This window comes from Papilio polytes, unplaced genomic scaffold (assembly GCF_000836215.1).
Source record: "Papilio polytes unplaced genomic scaffold, Ppol_1.0 DF824069.1, whole genome shotgun sequence".
Classification (NCBI taxonomy): domain Eukaryota; kingdom Metazoa; phylum Arthropoda; class Insecta; order Lepidoptera; family Papilionidae; genus Papilio; species Papilio polytes.
In genome coordinates, this window is record NW_013525135.1 from 2,554,415 (window position 1) to 2,568,854 (window position 14,440).

The following is a 14,440-nucleotide window of genomic DNA, read 5'->3' on the forward strand; positions in this document are numbered from 1 at the left end:
TTGAATTACCCAAAGGAAAATTAATGAAATGAATTAATGTTATTAAAATTATTATGTTTCATCTTAAAACCTTACGCTGCCCTCAAACCACTACCACTATACCTTCATGGCCCTTGCATATTGTTTTAGATAGGTATTTCATTTAATTCATATCATCATTTAATTTTGTTATGGTTTACAAACTTAAATTCGTCAAAGCTCCTTGAATAAGAAACATATTCATTCAGTGGTTAGATTTTATACCATTAAAACCTAAACCACAAAAAGGTGCGTTTGATTAAAATAAATATTGGCAAAAAAATTAAATAAGGCAATCATTCTTACCTTTTCTTTTCAGATTTTGGATAGATTTACAATTATGGTAGAGTAGTTTTTGATTTTAACATTAACATGACCTACTTACATATTTTGTAAAACAAAATATTTGTATTGTAAAAATAACTCCAAAAACGTAAAGGTAAAGTAATAAAAAATTTCATTTCGTATATGTTTAATTCTAAAATTTAACATTCACACACACACAATAATTGTAACAAAAAATGCGTTCAATTTGCTCCAAACACAAGTGATACAAATGGCACAACTTAGTGACAGTAATACTCTTAAGTCTTTTGTTATATAAAAGGGAAAAAAAATAACTAAATGGAAATGAAAATATTTATTATAGAAAATAATACTTGATGTTCATGTCACATGGACAAGTCCACAAAACTGTATTATTAAATTTCTTATAATATAAATCAAGAGATTACAAAATACCTATTAGAATAGAATCTACAAAATGATCTTAAAAATTATATCTTAAACTTGTACGTTTCTAGGGAGAGCTAAGTCAACCCAAAATTTAATTATGTGGAACCTTTTTTTTTCTGGTACAAAAGTAAATGCAATAGAATCACAAAAAAGAATTTCTTCTTAAAGCAGCTAATTATCTTACATTTCAAAATATTTAATAATTCCACTTGATTAAATTCTGGGAGCACAATCTCAATTGAGACTTTTGTAATGTCAAGATAACCTCCAATGCTGCTATCAGACGCTCTACAACTGTATGCGTTAATGTAAATATTTTTATTAAATTGTTTATGTGGTAGCAGACTTGCAAAGTTATCATGACAAACAAATTACGCTAAGATCGATAGTTGTCAGAGAAGACTCATTTATTGGTCAGATCCCTCATCTTCTTCATCTTCATCTTGTTCCTCCTCAGTAGAAGCTGCATCTTTTTTCGGTGGAGGGGCTTCTTTACGTGGCCTGCCCCTACCTCGTCCTTCGCCAGATCCACCCTAAAATATTTAGACAATCAATAAATGTAATTTAATTAGTGTTCAAGACTTTCTTGCTGTATATTACCTTAGCTTTAGAGGCAGGAGCACTCTTTTTAGATCCTTTAGGCCTCCCTCTGCCCCTCTTTACTGCCGGTGCCTGCTCATCGTCAGATGAATTTTTTGATTCCTTCGTCTTCGCTGGTGGTGCCGCTGGCCTGCCTCGCTTTTTAGTATCAGCTTTAGATTCCTAAATGATATAAGTATTATTATTTCATTGAAATCATTTTTAATAAGACTGCTTTTAAATCACACTTACAGCTTGAGTTCCATTGGCTTTTGGTCTGCCGCGCCCTTTCTTTTCAACGACTGTTGATCCATCGTCAGACATTATGGTAAAGGGATTTGTAAACTGAAAGTTCTGAAAAAACGTAATAAATATTATAACATATTTCACGACATTCGGGCGTTCATTGTCGGCGGCACAAGAAGGAAGCTTTTATTTTTTGTAGTTATTTCATATATTAAAAATACGAATGTGATAAACAGATTTATGTTACTAAAAACAAAAATATTAAAGATAAACAAAGAAAACAAATGAAGCTAAGTAAATAGCCTAAACCAGGACGCTTGGCTTGGAGTAAATATCTCTCTTAGTTTTTATGTACAAAACTATCGCAAATGTGAATGAATTGCAACTTATTATTTTTAGAAAAGAAAAGCTTTTTTTTTGTACCTATAGCACCCTTTTGCAACTAAAACTAAAATAGATCTACAAGTATATCGACGAGTACAAAGCCGATATAATGGAGTCTGCCATTAGGTAATTATTAACATTTCTATGCGTAAATACGCCAATGTAAGTACGTAAAAATGTAATAATTAATAAAGAATGAATTGAAACATACTACAAAAAAAGAAAAATGTATTAGATTGTGATACTTACAGAATTGTTTACAGCCAAGCCAAAATCCAATTGCCCTACAAGAATATTATGGCGGGCTGTGATGATTGCTGAACGAGCGTTAACCGGCGTTTAGCAAGCGTCAGTTTAGAGGGCGCTAATGTCTTAGATTTAAAATGTTATCAATATTGTCCCAGGTAAAAATACAAATAAATACTTGTAGTTATTTCATTTCCACGTAGAAATTAAAATATAGTTAATGATTAGCATAATTTTTAATTATTTTATTCCAAGCTATGTTGATTAAAAAAAACATTGAAAATTAAGAATCTAAAAATTCTTCGTTTCTTTTCTATTGAAGTATTTAAAAATGTTTATAAGTATTTTTATGTCTCTATGCTTTTTGGTGGTAATAATTTCTATTTGTATTCTAAAGATCCTGTTAAAGATCTTATTATATTGAAACTGTCACAGTTCAAATTAAGATAAAACACTAAAATAACTTATCTGAATAATATGATTCTTGGAGTAAAGCGGAATACATTTACCCTCTAATGGGACGGTGTGGACAAATAGTAAATGCTAAAACGAATTACTTATTATTACATCATTTTAAAAAAAATACGCTGTAATTCAGTTTTCTGTCAATATTCGTCCAAAATTATTGCACATTAAGAGAAAGTTCAAATGACCGTGCGTGGTCATGTGAACTTTCGAAACACGAAAACACAACACATTTTTGATGATTAACTTATTGACATTACTTTATAGTTAAGTAGTAATTAATTTAATTAACATTTCGGGTTTCAACAGAATCTTGGCTAATCTCATTTGTTTTATCTACATCTATTGTCAACTGTCATACATATGTCAAAAGTCAAAAGTTAATTTATATTTGCTGTACTTACATATAATTTGTTTAAACCAATTTGTTATTTTAGTTTAATTATGTTCACTATAATCTAAACGAAAAAGAAGAACAATTGATGTCTTACAATGAAGCAGCCCGTAGAGCCAAGGAAAGAAGATTGTTGTAATAGTGGTTGCAATCCTTGTATATTTGATGTTTATGAAAAACAATTACGAGACTATGAATTATTTTTGTCACAAAATGATATACCTGAAAGAACAGACAATGGGATATCGCAATTAGAGTATACTACGTTTTTTGTACATGAAATTAAGACGATATGTGATTCACATAAGCTAATAACATTTAAAAGGTTAAACCAGGAAAAAATTAAGTATCAAGTACAATGGAACCCAGGAGATCATTTTTTAGTTAAATATTGCTCTGATAACGCAGTGTGTACACGTGCTTATACACCTATAAAATTAAAAGAAAGTTATAAATTAGGATTTGATTTTTCTATAGTTTTAAAACATTATAATTCTGGTTTAGTTTCAAAATACCTATACAGTTTGCAAGAGGGTGAAGAAACTTTATGGCGTGGGCCTTACGGCTCATATAAAATAATGCCTAATAAATTTAGCAGAATAATTATGTTAGCTCAAGGTACAGGCATAGCACCATTTGTTTCGATAATAGATAGTATATTGAGCAATGAAGATGATATGACTAGGATGTTTCTGGTTTATTGTTGTTCTTCTTTAGATGTGATATTGTTTAGAAATGAGCTGTATAATTTTAAATCTTTTTGGAATTTCTCTTATAAAGTTTTTCTTAGTTCTTCCGACTACAAAAATACTAAATATCAAGAACCTATAATTAATTTTAAACTAAAATGTGCAGATTTGGTAAATTTGAAACCTTTTACAACCAAAGATCAAGTGTTATTATGTGGTTGTTCTGATTTTATGGAAGAATACAAAATTTTTTTCACAAATGAGGGATTATTATCGGATAACATAGTTATAATGTAATAAAATAGTATTATCAAAATTAATTATGATTAAATAAAAAATTCTTTTGTCCTCATTTTCAAACTTAATTTCTGAACTTGTTACACCATTTACTAACTGATAATTAAATGACACTTTATTATGGGATGTGACCTTGTGTTATTTATATGGGGTGTGTCAATGGACAAATATTCATTGATAGTAGAATGAAACAAGAATGTCTGGTGAGTGGTGAGAGAGTGAGTTGATGCTATGGAATTATTGTGTCATAACTGTATTATAAACCAAAATGGAGATATGTTGTGGTATAAAAGGAGTGCACTAGTAGACTAGGCTAGTACCTAGTACAAACTAAATTGTGATAGCTCACTAGTGTGAGCTATCACAATTTAGTTTCTCTTGTGCCCACTGGTTCATATAACTGTTGATCTATACTTGAAATAAGGAAAGAATTAGCCCTTTTACAGATCATATAGATTTTTTATTTCCATATTATGGCAACATATAATAATGTATATGCATATTATTTAGATTATTTGGGTATAACAATTGGTTTAAGAAATTGTTGGGCTCTGTAGGGTTAGAAAAGTAATTTTTTAAGTAAAATATATGCATATAAGCAATAAAAATATTACAAACTGGTTGGAATGAAAAGAATAAATGGTTTGTCGTCAAATAAACCGAAATGAACTCCAATACTTTACTATAGGCAACCAAAATGTATTCATCGTGTTGATGAAAAACAGGAAGCTCTAACGAAAAACGTGGAACTGGTTAGGTGTATTTATAGTGAAATAATTAAAACATTGGAATAAAATTGTCTTGTTTTTTCTTTAGTATAAATACGAATCAAAGAGTATGTATGATATAAATGACAGTAGTGGCCAAATTGCAAGATGTCAAACCAACTAAAAAGGGGTGACGTGTTTGATATTTAAAAAACAAATTATAGATTTTTTCGCGCCGGCGCGAATCGTTTACCCCTCGGCTTCCTGATAGTTTCACCGAAGCTTACTAATAATTTTAATAATTATGACTGAGTGCATATAATATAAGAAAACTGAACACTAGATTAGTTTAATTTCTAAAGTCTGATGAGTTGTTACATGTGTAATACTACTGTGAAAATATATTTATACAAATGCAGGTGTGAAATTGTGCGCTAGTGATTCAAAAAGGTTAATTGAAAATGGGTTCGATCGTGTTGAAAAGTTTATCAATTCTGTTAGGAATCTTCTTTATTTTTGTTGGTACGACAAAGCTGACCCCGGTGATTTCAAAAGAATTACATAAAGATTTGGTAAGTGCATTTTTATATATTGTTTTTCCATTAAAAAATGAAAAGGTCGACGAGTGCATTAAGAATTTTGTTGCGGAGCGATGTGCTCAGCTATTTTAGTATTTGGCTTGCCGCCTAATGCCAACGTGGAGATGTCTCAGAATGACGATATCACTGGCGAACGATGTAAATTTTTATTATAATAAACATACTCTACATATTGATAAAAAATATTTCTACTCTCATAAAAATAATATCAATATATGAGAGAGTTAAAAGTTTTTCACTATTGATATTGATAACAAACAGATAGATACATAAATAAAATTATAATTACGAAACACATAAATTGAAAATGCTTAATAGCACCTGTCTTATAAAAAATACATTGTTTCAGAGAAAAGAATATGTGAGATACGCTAAAGTTTTCCCATTAACTGAGATGTTAGACTTTAAAGTACCATCAAAATGGTACAGAAGAACGGTCGGCGGACTTGAGATATTCTTCGGATTATGTTTAGCCCTCATACCCAGTCGTAAGTACACGAATATACATACACTGAGTTTCAATTGCTCATCTCTGTTTTAAGGGAGAATAAGGATAACGATATGTATTATACCGGTGTTTCGGAAATTGTAAAAATCTGAATATATTTTTATTGTACAGTGTGGTATGCAACTAATGCGAATAAAACGTTCCAATAGAAAATCAGCCATAATTAACATAAAATAATAGTAACTTTGCAACTGTGTCTATACGGTAAACATCAGTAAAAGTATTATTATCTATATCTAGAACATTTTATTTAAAACATGTTAGTACTTATAGTTAACATTACCTTACTATTATAAATGCCAAAGTTTAGATGGATGGATGTTTGTTAGAGCTTGTAGCCTAAACGGCTTAACGGATCTGAATGAAATTTGATAGAGATGTAGAGCATAGTCTGGAAGAAAACTTAGGCTATTTGTGTTTTTTAATACTACGTGAACGGAGTCGCGGGCGAAAGCTATTCGGCTATATTTTTAAGTCACTTGCCACCTGTGCGTCTGTATAACAATGTGCCACATGTGTTTCTTGTACAATATTTGCAATTAATAATTTCCACAAGTGGAAAACGGTTGCCACCTGCTCTTGTCTACTCGTACTCGATCCCTGCGTTATGTTTACGTTCAAACTATAACGCATTATTGACGGATTCAATGATAGCGAAATAGGAGAATGGATATACAACTTTAAATCATACTTCATACTAATATTATAAATGTGAAAGTTTAGATGGATGGATGGATTATGGATGTTTGTTAAGAGTTTGTAGCCAAAACGGTCGAACGGATTTGGGTGAAATTTCGTATAGGCCATTCACTATTTTTTTTTATTTCACGCGGGCGAAGTCGCAGCCGAAAGTTGTTATCTATAAAATGTAATGCTAAAAAGAATATGTGTGTAAATACGATCGATGGGTTTAAAGTTATTGAGATTTTACTCTTAAATAATAAAGACTCTGTTAATTTCATACGTAGGTTTACTTAGGTTTTTCAGTCCTATTTATGTGTCAATGTTCATATCCAATTGTCCTTTTTACATTTTGTTTAATTCATTTCCGGAGAAAATTACGAACAATTCGTTTTAGTACTCTAGTCGGACATTTTTATAGACCAACATTAGTTTATTAACGTCGAATGTTGATGGTTACGTTTTGCTGTAAACCATTAAAGTGGTCGTTAAACTGTCTGGAAAAAGTTTACAATGCCCGCCAGTATTATTGTTTGTGCGGAGCTTTTGTTATAACAAGCTCTGCAGTTAACACATCGCCCAAAATATTGTCTACGCTAGCAAAGCTTGTTTATTATAGCTATATTTATTTATCTATTCACGTATTACGAGGTTTGGTAGTTTTTTTTTTTTTACGGAACATTTATCTTAATGCAACAAACTATGTGCTGATGCAGCATTACGTTTTGATAAGATTACGACAGTGTGATTTTTTGCTTTTTTTTCAAACTTAGAGTATTTTATACGGGTATAAAAAGTTAATTAATGAGTTTCTTCAGACTTAGACATTTAAGTCAAACTATCTGCTTTCGCCCGCGGCTGTGTCCGCGTGGTATTAAAGAAAAAGAGAGTAGCCTATGTGTTCTTCAAGACTATCCTCTACGTCTGTGCCAAATTTCATCCAGTTCCGTTCAACGGTTAGGCTACAAACTCTAACAAACATCCATTCATCTAAACTTTCGCATTTATGAAATTAGTAAGATTAGTAAAATGTTGTCCCAAACATTGTTTATTAAAATATCAGCGCAATTTATTTAATCAGTGAAGATTGACCGACGTAAGACGTGGGTGGTACATCCGCTAGCTATTGCTTATATTGTACTGATATTTATTTATTTGATCAATCAAAGCAAAGAAAACATTTGCAGTTGTGTTTTATTTCAAGCGTATGTATGTCAAACGCTAGTTTTGTGTAGTGCTAGTTTTCTATAAATTAATCAAAAAAAAGTACTGATTTAAAAAAATTATAGAAAGCTCCTTATCCATGTGTTTTGCTAAATAATCTATATTATAGTTTATTATTATAATAAAGTCAGAACAAGTTGCTACTTTATTTAATTAGGAAATATCTTTTTAAATTATTTTTAAATGATGATGATAATTGTAAACATATAAAGATCATAGTGAGAATATTTTCCACAGAGTACTTACTAGAGAATTCCTTTGTGTTCCTTGGCATGAAAAATCTACACTAAGGTGGTGCTTAAGTTTTAGTAATTATATATTGAAAGTCGCAGTAAGTTCTTATTTGGTGCTATTGCAGATAAAATAAAGAATGCTGCCAATATCGGACTAGTGCTGCTGATGATGCTGGCTGCTTACTCGCACGTGATGGTGGGGGACCCCTTCGACCGCTGCGCACCCGCTCTCGTCTTCTTCTTCATGCTCAGTGGTCGGCTTGTCGTTTGGTCAGTATTTTGTGTTCATTGTTATGGAAAACATTTTAAATTCTCGTTTACAGCCATGTGTTTCATCTATACAAATGTTATAAAGAGGAAAGATTTGTATTTTTTTGGTATGTATTGAAATAACTAAAAAACTACTGGGCCGATGTAAATTCTATCATCTTTAAAAAGCTACGTTATCACTGAGTGACATAGGCCATATTTTTATTATTTTTTAATTTCACGCAGACGAAGTTGCGAGGAACAGCTAGTAGCTAAATAAATGAAAAAAATATGTCGGTTTTAAATAAAAAATTACCAATAGTTTCAAATATGGTAAATTCAGTTTACTTTAAATTCTACTGATCTTTAAAACTACAGAATGTCTGCTGAAGACTGTATTGGATATTGAGGTTGATAGATTGAGAGCTTTTCGCACGCAGCGGTGTTGGCACGTAAATACCTTTATTGGCGCAAAGCAACATTCCTACGCATCGATATATAAATTACAAGACGACGGCATTTTTAATTAAATTTTGGTTTACAATGCCTTTACTCTTTTACGACATCTAAGAAAAAGAAATAAACACTTCAAGTTTATTAGAGACTTAGTAAAAATTAAACTTTTCAAAATCCATTTGTAGTTTCTAATGTTAATCAAACAAATAATCAAATAAACAAACAAAATAATTTATTTCTCAAATGAAAAATCTCATAAGGGAAGGCTGCACAATGTAACACGGAGATAAGTTTTTCTAGTTGACTACATAGCTTTGAAACTGATTATAAATCATAAGAAAATAACAAAAATAGATTCATAAAAGCTGCATTTGATGTTTTATAAACAGCTGCTGTTCGCACTTCTCGGCGGTGGGCAGATTGACGTCAATTGCTCAAATCAATTTTTATGTTTTGTTCTTTATAAGGGAGCTTGCCCACTGTCGGAATATTATTATCATCTATACTAGATATAATAAAATTAGAGTGTCTTTAATATCAAAAGAAAAATTCCAGATTTCGGGAAGAAGATGTATTTGTGTTATTCATGTCAAAAGTCGCATTTAAAAAAAATTGTCGGACTGTCCGCAAACCGCGTTTTTCCTGGTAATCTCTGAAACGGCTGGGCCAATTTCGACCGGACTTTAACTGAAGGGTAACTGACCTAGACTGGGCACATTATAAGCTACTTTTTTATCTTAATATTGCGTGGATGAAGTCGCGAGCGACAGCTAGTCCTTCAAAAAATTCTATAAGCAATTTAAATTACGAAGTAGTGATCTACGTGATCACATTGTAGGATTTATGCCAATATCTAGAAAATAATTGTTACGTTTATTTCGATTTATCTGTGATCAGGGTAGTGTCTTCGTGACCAGTTTATTTGCACCTTGACCAGTTTTTACGGCATGTAAACATGAGTTACGAAACTAGATGTATCCCACGGTCGAGTCGGAGCGTCGCTACCGCTGGCCTGCCGCCAGAAATCAACCCCGTTGTCGTGCGAATTCGTATTCTCGTTGATTGCTCCGAGCTATATTCACATTTATGAACTGTATTACGCGCTGTTTATTTGATCTTTAGCTGCGTTGTTTGCAGTTCGATTTCTTCCCGTATTTATTACATGTAACTATGTAATCAATGTAAACAGTTGTTTCAGCGTTTTATTTCATCTTCCGTTCTTTTTGCAACCAGACGATTTTTGGAAATTTATCGTATTCCTTCGAGATTTTTCATATAGTTTACATGTGGGCAATTATTATAGCTTTTAAGCAGCTTTTGTTTGATCGCGCTAATGTCGGAAACTAAAGTTTTAAAGAGTTACTTTTGTATATGAAAGCCATTTTATTTAGGAAGGTTATAGATGCTAGTAATTACAAAAAATCTTTGAGAGATGGAAAATAGCGTTTTTGACTTCAAACTGCAGGACGTAATCATGCGGGCTAATGATGCGGTATCGGGTACAGATAGCATAAATTATAAGGTATCCAGTTCACATTTTGTTAATGAATTTATATTAAAATTGTCTGTTACAGGTATCAGACCAGTCGACGCGAAGCCCTGGAGAAAGCCGCGACCGCACAAAACGGCAACGGTCTCAAACGTGACTGAGATTTGTGCAAAATATAAGATTACACTTAATAATCTACATAGGTTTTTTATAATTATAGCACTGCTATCTAGTCATTCGAGCACAAAATATTTATCGTTAGATTTGTTGTTTTTGTTATTATAATTATACCCTACTGTGATTTAACTAGTCATCTCACAATAGTTTGTGATTTATTTGCACTGCTTGTTAGGATACCGCAGTTATGTGCAGACCACTTAAGTACAGTCGGGGAATTTGGCGGTGTTCCACCTTAAAAGCTACAGCTTGAACGTTTTGTACCCATTGAATCGACGACTTGGAAAAATAACCAATAAGATGCACCTTCTAAATGTGTCTGTACGAAAAAAGCTCGGTAAGTACACAGCTTTTTGTTATCATGACACCGTTAGTTACTGCCACCTTAATAGTTATTTTTTTGGAAGCTGAGTTTGTCAAGTTGCGAGGAACAAGGTAATTATTCTGTAAACGGGACACCGCGCATTTCCGCAACTGTACCAACTATATTGTGTTACCAATGTTTCTATACGTTTACACATATACGTGCGTATTGTAGTTTTAAAGTGATATTTAGGCAGTAAGCGGTACTTATTCGTATATTGTATGTGCGTTGTATACGTGATCGTGTGCCATAGAATACGTAGATAATACATTTTTTGCACATTAAATCGCGATAAATGTAACTCGATTCACTATAAAACTGCTCAATTAACAAAACATGTAATTAAATTGTAATTGTGTGTATTGATAGTAAATTCCTTGTAATACTGAAGCTATTTGTAGGTACTTTTAAATATCAAAATAAACAACACATTTTATCTCTAAGAATTTCCAATAGAATAAATGTTTTGATACTTCTTTGTTGATCTACCTTCAGTAGTAATCAGAACTTTACTTAGTAAGTGGTGGCAATATTGTAGCAACCTAAAATTAAAAGTAGGCATAAGATTAGCATTGTATTTGTGTTTTTTTTTATAACAAAAGGTGGCAAACAAGCAAGCGGCCACCTGAATCCGCCAAAATGGCGAAGCGACCGTTGCCCATAGACATCCGCAATTGCAGGTGCGTTGCTTACTCTTATCCGACAGAGGAGGAGATGCACATAAAGAGGATATTTCCCCTTCCTATGTATCTCCGCCTCTGTCAAATCCACTTCCCCTTCCCATCCTCTCCTTATAAGAAAAGGGTGGTAAAGAGAAAGGGACTTAAATTAGGCCTTCGGCACCACACTCATTAGACGAAACACGGAATTGCTTCCATTTCACGCCTGTCTTCTGTGTGGTCGTGGTATTACACCGGGCGTGCCGGCCTATTCGTGCTAAGATGTTAAAAATTTAGGTAGTTTACGACTACTCCTTAAAGACGCATATGAACTATTATTTATTAATATTTCTTAGATAGCTGTCTTAATAACCGCTCATTAGTTTCTCCTTTTTAAATGCTTAATTCAAATCAGAAAGCAAACGCTTAACCTATGTGATGCCCAGGCGTTAACTTGAAGTTTGACTATTATTTTTAGCACAATATTATATTCTATACATAATATGTACTATATACTGCCAACCAATGAACCTTTCTCAGGAATTGAATTAGATGAAAATAGTTTGTTCTTTTTCTTCAAGAAATAAGGCGAATAAACAAGAGTAATATTAAATGGTTTATAGCTGAAGCCATATTGAATTTGCTTCTTACTCTGTGTAATAGGATCATAAGATTGATTGATTGTACAATTTGAGATGTGTGTGACATGAATTTGAAATAAATGAAGTAAATAGCTGATTTTCATTTTTTTATGATTAATATTCCCTCCCGGTAACCTACAATGTTGTTTTTATTAATTAAACAATGTTAAGACCAGTAAATTATTTATTAAAGCATTTTCATATTTGTTTTGAAAACTTAACACAATTTTAAAGGCATAATTGTACATTTAAGTTAATTTCACATTATATAACATATTCCTTACACATAATATCATATGCATTTACATTTATATATCTGTGTTATACTTATAACTTAACCATTAAAAAAATGATACAATGGTTCAGTAAGAGCGAATCAATAAAATATGTAACACAACTTATATATAAACATAACAATTATAATAAAATGTTGCAATTCCCTTTATTGACTTAAGCGGGATCTCGTCCAGTTTGTAACAACTCTAGAGCATTCTTCAGATTATTGATTGCAGTTTTAACATCATCGTAATTAAGAGCACTGCTTGCCCATTTACAGTACTTTTGGGCCTTTGCAATCTGATCGGGACTCAATTGTGCCACCATTAAAGAATTATCACCATAAAGTGGCTGAGATGGCTGACTTTGTTGTGATGGGTCATATGGTACAAAGCCACCGGGGTTTGGATCAGGTGTGTATGGTACTGGAGGCAGCTGAGAGGCTGCTCGCAGCGCTGCATTGGGATCGGGTAAGGTGCTGCTAAAACTTGTAGGTATAATGGGTGGAGTAGCTGGTGTCACTTGTGGATTGAAACCAGGATTTTGGGCAAAACCGGTAGGTTCTGGTTGAAAACCAGGATTTGGGGTAAAACCCATGGGTTCCGGTTGGTTATTTATTCCAGAGTTCTCATCATTTGGTGTTTCCCCTTCTGCTGGAAGAGGTCCTGTAAGTGCAGAAAGAATTACTTAACAGAAAAACAATATTAATTTACCTGTATAAATGCATTGGTGTGTATGTTGTGGAAAACCTTATAAAAATTATAAAATTGCAGGTTTAATATTATATTACCTGGAACTGGTGTTTCTCCATTCTTTAGACAGTTATGTATATAAGCAGCCTTCCACTTAGCATACTTCCTGTTCTGTGCGGCCTCATCTGTCAGTTCACCAAATGTAGTGAGGACATCATAGATCATCCCAGATGTATAAAATGCTTTGACAACATTTCTAAAACAAAATAGGTGCATTTTTAAGATACAAATGTAACTTTGGATAGAATCTACAATGGTAAATTACTTGCTGCCTTTAAAACTTCTTGTTTTCTCAAATCAAATCTAGTACATACTCACTTCCCATAGTTCTGCTCCCTGTCCTGTTTGTCTGCATACATAAACAGTTTAAGTGCATAATTTTCAAGATGAGCTTGTGCCGCTACTTCATTACTTATAGCTTCATTATCTTTATGAGTTGTCTTTTCTTCCTCCAACCAGTCCATGAGACCTTAAATAAACTTTCATATAGGTGCTGATTACAAAGCTTGTAACTTAATTTGACACAGCTATGATTTTTCTGAATATTGTAGCTTAATTATAAAACTAAAGGTGCTTGATCAGTGTATAGATAACAGTATATCTTTTACAAATGTTCCTAAACCGCCACTAAAACATGATTCTTACCCATTAACATCTTTGTTTCTTCTGGAGTTTTCTTATTGGTTAACTTCATGCCAACTTGTAAAGCGTGTAAACGACACCAGTATGCCACCACAGGGTCTCTAGCATCATGTTCTGAAGCTGTTTTTAAGTAATGTTGTATAGATTTCAAGCTGGGCGGGCAATCGGGAATAGTCACAGGCATGTTGGAACAGCTGATGTATATGTAATATGTAGATAAATGCTAAAAATATAATATGTTGATATAATTATGGTGACTAATTAGTCATTTTTCTCTATTAAGATAAAGAGATACATTCCGTAAACAGTAACGCGCAATATGGTACGTTTTCGTAAACTGTAACTAAAATATACCTGTATTATCAAGGTACAATAGCTTTGTAATCGTATAGAAATATCTTACTATTTTATAGTTTTATGCACAACAAATTAATCATTCACAAGAATAAGATACTTTTTAACTATTTGTCACTGTCATTGTCATTGTTACTGTCAGATTTTAAAATATCAAAACTAAAGATTATATAGAATGATCAAAACTGCAAATTACTGCGTCCTAAAACCAATCCATTTGTGGAGGTCATTAAAGGAAAGGCATACATTTATTTAACAGAAAGCCAATTGTTTAAAATTGACTGCGTTTGATTCGTTCCGATTTAAACAAGCTTTTTGATGTCACTGATCGTTTAATTCTGGTGTCAAAGTCAATAATGTCAAACAATATCAAAGT

General features: G+C 32.4%; 4 protein-coding genes across 5 annotated transcripts; 2 read left to right on the forward strand and 2 right to left on the reverse strand.

Moving 5' to 3' along the window:
• Nucleotides 1-643: 643 nt before the first annotated feature.
• LOC106100108 (high mobility group protein HMGI-C-like) lies at nucleotides 644-2,323 on the reverse strand. The gene is made up of 4 exons (XM_013278844.1): nucleotides 2,212-2,323; nucleotides 1,585-1,686; nucleotides 1,354-1,515; nucleotides 644-1,286 (listed from the first exon to the last, which is right to left on the reverse strand). Exons 2-4 carry the CDS (start codon nucleotides 1,654-1,656, stop codon nucleotides 1,161-1,163), a joined length of 360 nt encoding a protein of 119 aa, XP_013134298.1. The 5' UTR covers nucleotides 1,657-1,686; nucleotides 2,212-2,323; the 3' UTR covers nucleotides 644-1,160.
• Nucleotides 2,324-3,010: 687 nt separating this feature from the next.
• LOC106100206 (NADH-cytochrome b5 reductase-like) lies at nucleotides 3,011-4,060 on the forward strand. The gene has a single exon (XM_013278981.1). It carries the CDS (start codon nucleotides 3,166-3,168, stop codon nucleotides 4,051-4,053), a length of 888 nt encoding a protein of 295 aa, XP_013134435.1. The 5' UTR covers nucleotides 3,011-3,165; the 3' UTR covers nucleotides 4,054-4,060.
• A 1,137-nt stretch (nucleotides 4,061-5,197) lies between these two features.
• On the forward strand, nucleotides 5,198-11,356 carry LOC106100207 (transmembrane protein 35). The gene is made up of 4 exons (XM_013278982.1): nucleotides 5,198-5,332; nucleotides 5,709-5,847; nucleotides 8,131-8,275; nucleotides 10,285-11,356. The coding sequence occupies exons 1-4, from the start codon at nucleotides 5,222-5,224 to the stop codon at nucleotides 10,358-10,360; spliced, it is 471 nt and encodes a 156-aa protein (XP_013134436.1). The 5' UTR covers nucleotides 5,198-5,221; the 3' UTR covers nucleotides 10,361-11,356.
• An 856-nt stretch (nucleotides 11,357-12,212) lies between these two features.
• On the reverse strand, nucleotides 12,213-14,197 carry LOC106100112 (vacuolar protein sorting-associated protein VTA1 homolog). Of its 2 annotated transcripts, none has more exons than XM_013278850.1 (5): nucleotides 14,114-14,197; nucleotides 13,714-13,933; nucleotides 13,387-13,537; nucleotides 13,107-13,264; nucleotides 12,213-12,981 (listed from the first exon to the last, which is right to left on the reverse strand). In XM_013278850.1, the coding sequence occupies exons 2-5, from the start codon at nucleotides 13,892-13,894 to the stop codon at nucleotides 12,491-12,493; spliced, it is 981 nt and encodes a 326-aa protein (XP_013134304.1). In that variant the 5' UTR covers nucleotides 13,895-13,933; nucleotides 14,114-14,197; the 3' UTR covers nucleotides 12,213-12,490. The 2 variants fall into 2 exon arrangements, with proteins under 2 accessions (XP_013134304.1, XP_013134303.1); XM_013278849.1 differs by having other exon boundaries at nucleotides 14,065-14,177.
• Nucleotides 14,198-14,440: the final 243 nt, after the last annotated feature.